This window comes from Tinamus guttatus, unplaced genomic scaffold (assembly GCF_059628265.1).
Source record: "Tinamus guttatus ecotype Peru unplaced genomic scaffold, ASM5962826v1 Tinamus_guttatus_pri_ptg000287l, whole genome shotgun sequence".
Classification (NCBI taxonomy): domain Eukaryota; kingdom Metazoa; phylum Chordata; class Aves; order Tinamiformes; family Tinamidae; genus Tinamus; species Tinamus guttatus.
Window position 1 is genome coordinate 4,027,484 of NW_028288821.1, and position 12,639 is coordinate 4,040,122.

Consider the following 12,639-nt stretch of genomic DNA (forward strand, 5'->3'; position numbering starts at 1 on the left):
CGGGTGGTGGGAAACGCATGCTATTTGTGCAGTTGGAGTTGCTTTCTGTCAGTACAGGAGCTCTTTTTGCCTTTCTTGAATGGATCCTCCCAAGGGGAAGGGTATCAAGCACGAGTGGTGCTGGTGGGTGGACTGAGTTGTGTCAGGATACTGTTTGCTCTGCAGGCGTTTTTCTGATGGCCTGTGGCAATGATCAACAGTGCCACTGTCATAGTGGTGGGTGTAAGAGAGGAGTCAAGTCTTCTGGTAGGTGGCCATCAATGATGGACTGTTGTCTGAGGTTGACTTGTGCTGCCGAGTTGTTACTGAGTGCTTGAGTAACTCCTGTCCCCTCCTGGCGCAGCGGGATCCAAGCTGATCTCCCGTCTGTCTGGCCACCTCCTGTTGCTAAGAGGAGATTTTCACTTCCTGTGTAACGTGTTTTGCAGACCATGTAAAATCATGGTTAAATTCTGTGGTCACTTCCTATGGGCACTTGCTCAGCCCTCCTTGGGGAGCCAGCACCGGAAAGCTGGAACAGTGCTTGCTTGGGGGCCCGTAGATCCCTTTAGCAGATGTTTCACCTACATCTCTTGCCCATGTTCCTTCCACCTTCATCTAAAAATTACCTATGTGCATTGCCAAAGCAGAGCAGCCAGGAGTCCACCTTGGCCTGTGGACCTGATGTCGTGTGTCAGCAGAGGCTGGAGCACTGCAGTGCTCCCCAGCCTGGTGGCTCTCTCACAGGGGCCTCCAGGAGTGCCAGGCCACATCTCGTGGCCATTCCCTCCGTGTGGCGCTGGGGAGGCTGAGGCAGCGTCTGCTGAGCCCTAAGCAACAAGGAGGAGAAGTGACGCTTCTCCAGCCGCTTACTTGACCTAAATACACAGAGGTAGCTGTACCCGCTTGAAAGAGAGCATTTCCTGACACTGTGGAGCCTGACATCTGTTTCCTCCCATTTTTCCCTAGTAGAACATGGTAACGGAAGGACTGGCGGGGTTTTCTTTCCTCTATTTCTTTTGTATAGTGAGAGGCGCTGTGCTCCGGGGCTGAACGCGCTCTCCTGGAGCAGACAGGTTTCTCTCAAGGGCTATGGGCTCATTTGTTTGCTATTTTCTCTCCTTCCTGCCTCCCCCCGCAGTGCAGCGGATACGCCGAAGCCCGGGCAGGACTTCCGTAGCTCGGCCATGCCTAGGGCCGGCTCCGCCGCGTGCCCCGGCCCCACCGCCCCCCTTTCCCGGGCAAACAATGGCCAAAGGCTCCGGGTTGTTTGTTATTTCATGCTCTGTGGAGGAAGAGCCGCCTGGAAGCGTGTGTCCCTGGAGGCCCTGGCGCGCTGCAGCTCCCGGTGCTGCCTCGCCGGGTGCCCCATCCCAAATTGGCGAGCACGTGTCAGCAGCGCCTCGTGTGTACCCTGCCATAGGAATTTAAGCGTGTTTATTGCTGCCCAGAGGTTAGAGATGTCCTGAGGGCCTCAGAGAGCTGTCCCAAGCCTGAGCAGAGGCAGGGAAGTGGCTTGGATGTTGCTTGTGCAAGATGCCTGGGGGCATGTGTTTGGCTAAGGGACGGGCCTGCCGTGCCCTCCTGTGCCTGGTAGATAATGGCAGCTACCTGTCGACCCGGGTGAGTTCCCACTGCTCTTCCTGTTTTGGTGCTGGTCCTTTAGGCCTTCTGGAATGACGTGACCCTTGGCATGTCTGGAGAGGGTGATGGAGGAGGTGAGGGCCAGCTTCCCGGTGCGTTTAGCAGGCAGCAGTCTCAGTGTGCTCTCAAGCAATATGAATTCAGGACCTGGCCAATGCACAGGACAGAGACTTTTGGGAGTTGGTGTCACAGGAACATGGAGAGGAGGCTGCTCTTGGTAGTGACAGCTTGGCAGCTAAAAGAGCAGGTAAAGAAGAAAAGGGTGGTTGTGTCAGTGGTGCTGATCAGAACCTGCCTTTGACAGTGCTGATGGGGCCAGGTTGTTAGCGAAAGGTAGAAATTGGTTTGCTCGGATATTTGGGTATGGTTGGTCGTTAGAGGAGGAGTGACTATAGAATGCTCTAATTATAACATCTAAGTAGGAATGCTTATTATCTATCACAGTTAAAAATAAAGCTTCAACCTAATAAAAAAAGTTAGCCCTCAGCCCTCTTCTTGTGTCATGTGCTCCTCATGAACAACAACTCCAGCAGATCTTGTATTGGTCGTCTCCTCCATCCTGCTCCGTGCAGATCCATAAATGCTCCCATAGGTACCCAGAGACTGTGTCTCTGTGACCTCATGGATTTCGTGGCCTACTTGGGTGGAGTCTTCCCTGCTCCTTTGGGAATCTGCTGCCAAGATTAACTGCTAAATGAAATTTCCTCCTGCTCGGAGACCTGACATGGAGTCGGTGCAAGGCGAGCTCTGATTTTTGGGTGCTGATGAAACTCATCACCTGGAAAGAAGCTTCCTGAAACATCTGTACTATGTTTCCTTATAATCTCCTATAGGGAGTTGTGGTTCAGTTGAATTTTTAAAGCTGATGTGACTGTGAGATATTTAATCTGGAAACTCTTCTGTGGGTCCTCTTTCCAGAAGAAGGTCCTAGCTGCTAAGCATTATAACATCTACACATGTGGAGAACACCTGGAAACGACTATTGGAATCTGTGCAGGCTGCCCCAAGAGAACCAAATTGCCCAAGTAAATCAAGGGTTCCTGCATGGTCATTTGGGACAAACAGGCCTGGATGGTTGGGCCTGATCCAGTGTCCGTTAAGTCCATGAGAAACTATTAACTTCAGCCGGCATTACCTGGCCCTACGTTTTTTTTTTTTTTTTTTTCTGCTGTTGTTTCTATCTGCTAAAGCACATTTAAGAGGAGCCAGATTGATATCACACCCACCTGTCTTGTGTCAAAAATGCCTTGTTGCCAAGGAAATGTTATGCAATCGTGAATGAGCTACAAAGTGCCTACTGCTTTCTTAAAGATTTGGATACTCTGAAAAAAAATGCAAGGAATTTGGAGGAGGATTGTGGCCATAGATACACAGGTTTGTGTAAGATGACTGAGGCCAGCTGGTTGCATTTGGTGCAGTCCTAACTTACCTGTCAACCTTCCTGGAAAAGGAAGAGGAATTCTGAGAATTAAAGGCTACCCTTTGCCATGAGAAAAACAAGGTCTTGTGTGAAGGTGCAGAGAGTGGGTAGAGGCCAGAGTAGCTTCCATAATGTAGAAGGGTTGTACTGTTTCATTGGCAACTATGGTATGGGATACTGATTTCCTAAGCAGAAGGAAATGTTTCATAGCAAACGCACTCTGATATTTTGGAGCAAATTGATGCACGTCAACCAACCTTGCAAATCTGGACAAGGAATGGGCCCTACTGACTGGCCCCTTTTTTTTCAAAAGGACAATGGCTGGTCCCTGCTTGTCAGCAGGGATAGGGAATTCAGGTGACTTAACCCTTTTTGGTGTATGTTGTGCGTGCTGCATGGGGAGACACTGAACCCAAGGCCACCTTGAGAGATGCAATACTGGAAAGGAAGGTTTGGGATCAGTATGAACAGGAGTTCAAATGTATTCCCAGAAAGGGCATGGAGGGGGTTCCTTCAGTGTTGTGCAGTGTACTAATGGTTTTAGCCTTGTTCCCTAGTCTGGAACTCGCTTGAGGGGGAACGTATGTATTTTGCATAGGGTTGTGTGATTGCCTTGCAGCTTTCGGCCAGCAGTCCTTTCCCAGCAAGGGATTCTCGTGTTGGTGTCACAGGTACAGTGGAAAAACCTGGCATGGATACCATAGATTTTCTGGTGCTGAAATATTCTGAAACTGCCGAAGTTCCAGGAAAAGGCTCATCCTGGCTTTCCTTTGAATGCCTGCCCGAGGAGACTGAACTCAGCGGGAGCGCATTGTTAGTTCTGGCGGATGGGGCTAGCGAAGATGACAGTTACGTGCACAGGGACATTTGACTGTAATTTCCTCTTTCCCTCCCTGTCAGGCACTCTGATATATTCGGAGTCCTAGTGATTTGTAAGAGCAAGATGTGATTTATAGTAATCCGTGTATACTTTGTGGTAACTTCATTAATGCAGGAAGTTTATTTGTGGTTACTCAAGCTTCAGTCATTTAAATCAGATTTGAGTGGCTTTGAACTTTTTACAAGTTAGGAGCAAAATTTCAGCCTTATTGAAATCAGTAGCAAAGCCACCAAAGCTGTCCCTGGGATGAGATTTGACCTTTAATTTTATAAGGTGTGTCTTATGCGGGTGGAAAAAAAAATCTTCTAATTGCCTGCCTTTTTTTTTCTCCCCTCTTAAGTCTTATGGAGAAAACAAGCTGAAGACCATGGAGCTGTGACACCTGATACTAGCTAACCAGCTGGAGATATGGAAGTTGGAGAGGGCTGCAAGCACTCTGGTCCTGAGATAGTGCCAAATGGATACGCAAACCAGGTTTTCCAAGCAAACATGGAGGAAGGCAGTATGGATGCGTTGGAGATCTGCGGTGATGAGCACTGCACCTCCAGTAGCACAGCCCAGAATGGACAGGAAGAAATGCCCCGGTATAAGAAAAAGGCCAAGGGCAGCCGGATCTGGAATTTTGTTAGTCGAAGGAAAGGTCCCTCCATGAATAACAAAAGACCACAGTCCATGATCCTGCTTGGAGTTACCTCTGAGGCCTCAGAAGAAAAAAAAACAACCTTCATGGACAGGGTGAGGTCCTTGAGAAAGCTCAGAACCTCCAGCATGTCTAAGAATGTAGAGCTGAGAGCCTCCAAAGTTCAGGTTGCTTGTGCCCCTGAGGAGGACCATCATGGCAGTGGCCAAAGAGCAGTCTACAGGGTTAAGAAGCTGGGGGACAATCAGAGGCCTTCCCGCCACTCATACGCAGGGTACATTGATGATTTGGATTCTTCTTTTGAAGATGTAGAGCTGAATATCAGCATTCCTGAAATTGATGCCAATGAAAATAAATGGCTCAGGGATATTAGTGTCAGATTACAGAGCGAAGATAATGATAGTAACTGCCATAAAATACCAGTTAGAAAGAGTGAGTCTTTGAATCTGGAAAACTTTAAGAGTTCTGCAATTACAGAAGGGGACAATCAAAAGAGGTGTATTGTGCTCCCACAGGAGAGCAGAAGAGGGAAAAGCTCTGATGTTTGGAGCTATCTGAAAGGAATTTCATTAACTAGCAAAGATAATTCAAAGCCTCCAGATCAAAGGGTTGAAACCAATTTCCAGAACTTAGAAAGTATAGCTGATAATTCTACTTCTTATTTGGACTTTGATACGAGATGTGAGGAGAGTCTTAGCCAGCGAAAAAAATCACACAGTGCCACCAAAGCCACTCACTTTGGGGGTGTTGTGAGGTTCTTTAACAGCGTTGCTGAGGCAGCTAGGAAGTTGCGAGGGTCTTCAAGGGCATTTTCACCAGATGAGAGAAGGCCTCAGTCCAGTTTCAAAAGCCGGAGGCAGGATGCCACCTGCCACAAAGAGGCCTTGGTGATCGAGAATGAGAACGCGAGGGCTTTCTGCAGCGTGGGAGCATCTCTGCAGTCTCCGGACTCGGGCATCTGGGATAATCAGAGCTCTGAGAGTTCAACGGGGAAGGAGCCTGTGCAGCCTTGCAAAAACCTGGAGGTATCTCAAGAAATTGGCTGCTCTGTGCTGGGCAGCGAGAATGATAGTTTTAATGAAACGTCCCTTTCTCCATTTGGGCCAGAACCACCCATCTCCCCGCTGCCAGAGCTCCCAGGTGACTCTTTTACTCAAGACCCCTCTGAGGCTCTGCCACAATTTTCATGCATGACTCTGGCTAAAATAGATACTGAGAGTGTGGACTGTGTTCTAGAGGATACCAAAGACATGGGTTGCTCTCCAGCAGAGGCTCGGGATCTTTCAAAGACAGACTTGGATATGCAGGACCTAAGGAATACTGAGTTATATCTGAAGGACTTGTCTGCGAATGAACTGGAGGTTGAGGATACAAGCAGTACTCTACAGGAGACACAGGACTTGGGCAGGAAGCTGTCATGTTCTCAAGATCTTTCTGTGAATAATCTGGGTGCTGAGGACCTGGGCAGCTCTCCAGCTGCTCGCCATGACTTTTCTGCAGTGATTTCTTTAAAATGTGCAACAGTTAAAGAACAAGTTTTAGAGCAGACTGATTACCCTGTCAAAAAGCATGGAACAAGTTCACCTGTGGAACTAAGTTCGGAAGAGCTCCCTGACGGCGAGGATGACTTTAACTGCAATGAAACGCGCCGCCCGTTCCAAATGAACGTCTGCACAATTGTCTCCTTTGGCAAGCTCAACAATGGGAAGGTATGAGTAATCTCCACTGTTATGCTAGCAATAAGACCATGCTTTTATTGTATGGTATTTCTTGTGAAGGTGTTTTTCACTTGAAAGTATTTTCACATGTATCTCATTGGGATTTTCAGTTAATTAGACTGTCACATGAATGATGGCAGGAGACACACAGGTTTTGTATCGGACCAAGAGGAGCCTTTTAGCTGGTATATTCCTGAGCTGCTAACATAAACCATAAGAGCTGCTCCTGCTCTGATCGTTTGTCTGTGTCGTTTATAACAAAGCACCCAGAAGAGAGCTGTAGCAGAACTTTATTTCCAGGCACTGTCTTTATTTTTGCTTTGCCTTCTGTATTTAGTTCATTTGAAGCAGAAAATGGAACAAAAGCCCTTTTGGCAAGTTCATAATTTTAAAGCATGCAGTGGATAAACAGCATTGAGAGCTATCGCTGTGGCCCTTGTGCCCTCAGGTACCTAGGAAAGCAGCAGTGCTAGTGGCCATAGTTGATTTATTAAGTGGGGCTTGTTATCCCACAGCACCTAGGATCATGGTCATGTGTCAGGGTCCTGACATGTAGTACAAGAAAAGAAAGATACTCCATGTCTTGTAGAGCTGATCAGTTCGTTTCTCTGGGACATTGGAGTAAGCCCTCTCCATCCTCTAAGACTGTCAGTAGCTGTGTGGCCTCATTAGGTTGGTGTTGAGCTTGTGACAGAAAGCCTTGGTATATGGCGTGACCAAAATGCCTTGCTCACACGAGTGGTGCTGGCTGAGGTCTGGTCAGAGCTGCCTTGCATCTGTCTGCGCAAAATTCCATCACCTTCAAGGTAGCTAAATACACAGCCGTAACTGAAAGGTGGGTAATGGTGGTTGCTTAATCCATTCAATCCCATTGAAAATTGTGATTCTAAGAACTGCAGTGTGTTCCTGCTGTGCATTCCTTAAAGCAAGCCTTCTAAAGCCCTTAAAATTGCCAAAACCTTAAGTTGGCATTGCGTTTTGGGTGAGTTTCTAGATCTTATAAATGCATATTGTCCAGCTCGTAGCACTACGAAAGCTCAGAAGTCACGTGGATGAGAAAGACAGATGTGTGAGATGAGCAAAGGTCTCCTGAAACCAGTAGTCTCCCTGCTGTTAACTCTGAGCCCATCAAGCATGTACCTCAGGGCAGGAAAGGGGGAGCGGTGGCAGTCGTATGAGCTTACTCCTTGTCAGTGGCCAACTTCATTTCTCATGAGGGGGCAATTTTGCTCAGTTCAGTCACCAAACGGTCTGGTGAAGCTCAGGTCACTCTGTGTCACTTGTAGAAGCAGTACTGGTGTGTGGACAAACCATGGTAGGAAGAAGCTTGAAGCCCAGCTGTTCTCTCCTGGATCCTGCTGGCTAGCAGAGGCTTGGACAGTGACCTCCTTTCCTACTTTTTTGAGGTGCCAGGTAGGGAAATCGGGTCAAGTCATGGAGAAACTTTCTCCTTCCATTTTCGGCTTGGAAAGCCTGGAGATGTTGCAGAGGTGATGACATTGTTCCCTGTTGGGAAAGGGGTTGTGGTAACTTCTGAGCCAAGAGGGGAAGTGTTTGAAAATTGGCAGCAGATTAGAAATACTGAGGGGAAAATAGTCTGAACTTGTGACTCTTGGCTAAACTGGGCAGCACCATTGTTAGTTATTCCTGGATTTGTTTTATTTTTTTTCCTCCGTTTTGAGTGATATAACAAAATAATGAGAGCTCATGGTGTAGCTGCATGCGCTTATGAAGCAGGGTGAATGGTGGTTGCACCCTTCTTGTGGCCTCCGAGCAGCAGTGTTTTTAGGATGGGTTTGAATGAGGATGGCATCTCATGTTGTCCTTCACAGGGACCAGCCTGAAAAACATCTGGGCAGGAGCGAGGTAACGTAGGCATGAGAGCATCAAGCAAAGCAGGGCAGATAGGGTCAGGAAGCCTCCCCGACCTTCCAGCCTGAGTGCAACAGGAGAATTGGGAGTGACTGGTGGTCTAGGAGAGGTGAGCCTGGAGCAGCAGCAGGTCAGGAGAGAGGAGGAGGAGCAGGAACAGTGACCAGTGAGCCTGGCAGTGACACTAGCTGCGAGCTCGGGGGCTCCTGCTGTTTTGGGTAAATCCAGCTCTTTGCTGGCCTCTGCTCCCCAGGACACCGGTCACTGCTCTCTGCCTGCACTTTCAGGCTGCCGTTCATGGATCAGAGGATTTGCCCTCAACAGCAAGTGGGGGGGAAGATGCTGCCGGGCTGGGGTGGCTTGGCTGGGTAAACTGCTGTAAGCAAATGGTCCAGCAGCTTCCAGATGTACCTGCAGAGCAGAAATAGCCCCTGCAGATGTTTTTTTTTTTTTAAGACAACCAATGCAGTCTTCCACAGAGAGGGCAAAGGCCCTGCTTCTCACAGGGGCTGCCTGACCCAGCCTGGCAGGAGATAGTGTATGAGGAGGAGGACGGTGGAGTGCAATGATGGAATCTCGATTTGGCTGCACTCTTTTTCAGTTAATACTGCTGTTTCTTGCTTTAGCAACCTCCTCCTTAAAATTATCATTTTAAATTGTAAATTAATTATAAAATTATAAGGTCTTTGAGGCAGGTACTATTATGGGCAAGTAACCACTCAGTAGGATTCTAGCAGTGATGAGGGTGTAGGAAGTGGAAAGACACCTAGTTCTTCATCAGGGGAGACCCCTTGCTTAGTCGGGGAGGCAGCTGGGCTACCACAGAGGCTGGTATGTGGTTGGCACGTTCCCATTGGGGTTTCAAACCACCTGGCTTGCTGCTGGACAGGGAGGATGCGCAAGGGTTTTGATGCTTCCCCTTGGAATGACCCGAGGAAAAGCTGCACTATTGGGATGTGCTTCCTATTTCGGGTGTTGGCTTAGGGTTTTAAGGATGCAGAAGAGTGTTTTAGGCTTAGTGCTGGCAGAGGGGCTTCTCCCTGCCCTTCTCTAGGGCTGTGCCCATGGGCTGCTCCCTCGCAGGTTTGGCTCCTCTTGCTCCTGCAGAGCGATCTTCACTGCAGTCTGTCTGTGCCCTCTGCTGGCTACTTGTGAAACGAAGGATCTGCTTTTAAAGAGCAAAAGAAATCTCTGCTGAAAGGATTTTGAGATTTTTCTCCAAAATGCTTAAAGGCTGTGTCTGACTGCAAGCTTTTGTGGTCCAATGTAGAAGAGCTGTTTTTAGGATGATTTTTTGGGGGGAATATGGCTGTCTGAAGGGTGAAAATCAGGTTTTGATGGATGCGGTCACCTAGGGGGAAAGGTGTCCCCTGTAGCATCTGGTGCCAGCCCCTCCGCTGGATGCCCAGAGCTTTGCAGGCAGTTTGATGTCAGGGCCCTGGAAGCCCATGCATGGAGCTCTCTGGTTGAACTTGCTGCTGAGCGTCGCAGCAGGCCACGGGTGGCTGTTTCCCACCTGCAGTGTTGTACCGACACGGTTCCTCCGTGTCCCGTAAGGCTGAAGGTGCAGAAACTCGTGTCCCCTTGGTGTTGCTCGCTGTCACATACGCAGCCAACCTGCCCACGCGCCGTGAAGGCGCCCGTGTTGCTGCCACCAGCGATGCTTTCGTCACAGTCTTGGCTCAGTGCATTTCTGAGCAGTAGCTGCCCCTGCTTTGCTGCCTGGGGGGAAAGTCCTGGGGCAGTGGGTTGCTCCCAGTGGGAGCACGTGGAGCTGGGATGGCGGGTTTGCCCAAACACGTGGCAGGACGCGTGTGCAGGGCCGTGCTCCGATAGCCAGAGCGTCCCGCACGAGCACAGACCACCTCAGCTTCTCCTACCAGTGCAGAGGTTTTCTAGCCATTGCCTTGTTCCCAGGGGGAACGTGTAGCTACTATATTTATTCTGTGCTTGACAGGGCATTGCCAGCAATGATGCTACCTGAGAAATGTGTGTTTCCCAGAGTTGATCATCACAGCTCACTTTTTCTTGTCCTTTTTTTTTTTTTTGCCAAGAGGCTGGGTTGTCTCCCAGCCTGCTGCTGGTAGTTCTGCCTATAAAAGCCTTCACAGTCCTTTCCCAGTAAGAAATAGTACTTTACTTTCTAAATCCTGCTGTTGCCAAAGGAGCAGTATATTCTAGCCTGTAGTGAGGCATGATTTAGCTGCAGAATGAAGAGCCTGTGTATTTATGGCCTTTAATGTGGTTATGCCTGACAATCATCTTATTTTTAAAAGAGACAAAACCTTTAAAGCCTAACTCCAAGCTGCTCAGGTTTTTCATATTTTTAATAACCACAGCATGCAGGCAAAATCTTGAATTAAAGCCTATATTTAGTGCTATGTAGAGTGGCAGCTTTTTTTAGCATATTTTTAGCATCATCAGTGAAAGGCAGGTTGAGCCTGCAAAGCTGATAGGCTTTACGTGCATATATATATATCCATTTTATTTATATATGTATGTATAAAATCACCCACTGAACACATGGATATTTCAGATTTCCACATGTTTTCCTAAAATATGTGTTGGGTCCTGCTTTCACCTAACTCCCTGCCTCAGACCAGTCTTTCTCCTACCACCGTTGGTGTTGTGAGTGGGGGCTGCTGGGCGTTATGGGTTTGTGTGATAGAGGGATCGTGGGTCAAAACCTTTTCTGGCAGGAAAATGGCCTTCGTTCTTTACCTCCCTTCTGCTGTGTGAGCAAGAGAAGCTCCTGGTTGAGTGGATACAGGGCCTGTGCTGGGACTTGGGCATGAGAAATCAAGCCAAGGTTGACCCGTAGGCTTGCACTGCGTCTTTGGGTAGTTCTAGCTTCTCTGTTTCCCTCAGATGTAGCCAGGGTACTTTGCTGCTTCCCAGGTGCCTCGGTTGCAAAGATCTCAACTAGTTTCAAGTAGTATTTTCCAGGCTCATGGTATAGCGATGGTAGCAGTTGCTGCTAGCCAGCTTCCAGGGAAACCACCATGATAACTTCCACATTTCATTGTGAATCCTTTTTGGGGAAAAAAGGAATAATTTTCCTGGGGGGGGGGGGGGCGGGGAGGAACATGCACAAAAAAACCCCAAACAAACAAAAAAGAATAGGCTTTTTCCAAGTACTAGAAATTGGTCCCAGTTATACTTTGAAATGATGTCATTTATCCTGTTCTTACATTTGAACCCTTTGCAACCTGGTCAGGATTGAATCTGGAGACGAGATACACTATAATCATCGGAAAGAGGACAAACTGTTGGTACTGTGCAAGGCATAAGGATAAAACATTGTTGGGAGGAGTGTTGACAGTGACACCATGAAGCAGGGGTCCAGAAGAAGGCGCACAGCAACCCCGTCCAGCTGGAGTGCCGGGCTGGGGGGTGTGTGTGTGTGTGTCAGGCCCTCTGGGACCTTGTTCCAGCCCAAGTGGTGACGCTCTCAAGAGCAAATGGTAGAAGCACTAGGCAATGTAGTTAGTCCTTATTCTTCTACCTGAGCACCCCAGACCATTGGTCAGGCCAGACAGATGGTCAAAGCAGCACCTATTTGGAGCTAACCTTTTAGCGACGATAACAAGGCCTTGGAACTGTTTTCATGAGCAGGAAATGCTCCCCGAGAGTCATCTGCTGCTCAGCTAACAACAAAGATTTGAGGTAAAGACCTAGAAAATCCAGCAGCACAGTATTAATAGCAATGCTGTTATTATGATTATTTGCCTCCTGTCCACTTCAAAGACCATCTGTGGGCTTCTGTTTGTGGAATTGGATGAGGCCTTACATGACCTCTGGAAATGCCTGGAAGGGTGTGTTTCGTTAAGATTTTGGGAAACAAGGCAAATGACATCCTGTTACTAATTTATTTCACTTTTACATAGATGTTGTTATCAGCAAGACTTCAGTCAGTTTTGCAGGAATTGTTCTTGGTGGATTTATTCTAAAACCTAGTAACTTTTATTTCTCTGCTAAGATGCCAGGCAGGCAGAAAGACAAGCAGATCGTTCTCCTGAATGGCACCATCAGCAGAGATGTTGCAAACTCGTTGTGCTGCTCCATGACTGTCCTTCAAAGCTTGCTGTGCCGCACTGTGACTGTGTCCTTTAAATGCTACACCTGCATCTCCAAAATCCTTTTTGTCACATTTTCCATTGTTTTAGTAATCTGTCTGTTCAGCACAGCCTCAGGAGGTGGCCAACAGTGATGGCCATCAGCCACCTGGAGAAAAGAGTGGAGGTGAATGGCCTGCCCTTGTCCGTAGTCCAGCAAAGGGTGCACAAGCCATGCCCTGCTTGGCTGTGGAGGCTACAAATCCCAACCCAAGTCCCCCAGCATGGGACTCTGCTGATGTGGCAGTGGGTGTAGACAAATTGCTGTCCAGAACAGACACATCATCTTCAGTTGGTGCTCCCAAAAGTGCCTTGGAAGATAAGTGCTACTGAAAGGTGCTAGGAGGAACCTGGAAAGTACTTGAGGAACA

The 12,639-nt window shown here is 48.2% G+C and overlaps 1 protein-coding gene across 3 annotated transcripts in view; it reads left to right on the top strand.

Moving 5' to 3' along the window:
* The first annotated feature begins 4,307 nt into the window (after positions 1-4,307).
* The window catches only part of ARHGEF9 (Cdc42 guanine nucleotide exchange factor 9), a 134,164-nt gene continuing 125,832 nt past the window's right edge, over positions 4,308-12,639 (top strand). Inside the window, exon 1 of one of the 3 annotated variants that reach the window (XM_088527513.1) lies at positions 4,308-6,272. In XM_088527513.1, coding sequence (XP_088383639.1) covers positions 4,332-6,272 — 1,941 coding nt within the window. In that variant the 5' untranslated portion in view covers positions 4,308-4,331. The remainder of the gene's footprint in view (positions 6,273-12,639) is intronic. The other 2 variants (XM_088527511.1, XM_088527512.1) reach the window with 2 other exon arrangements.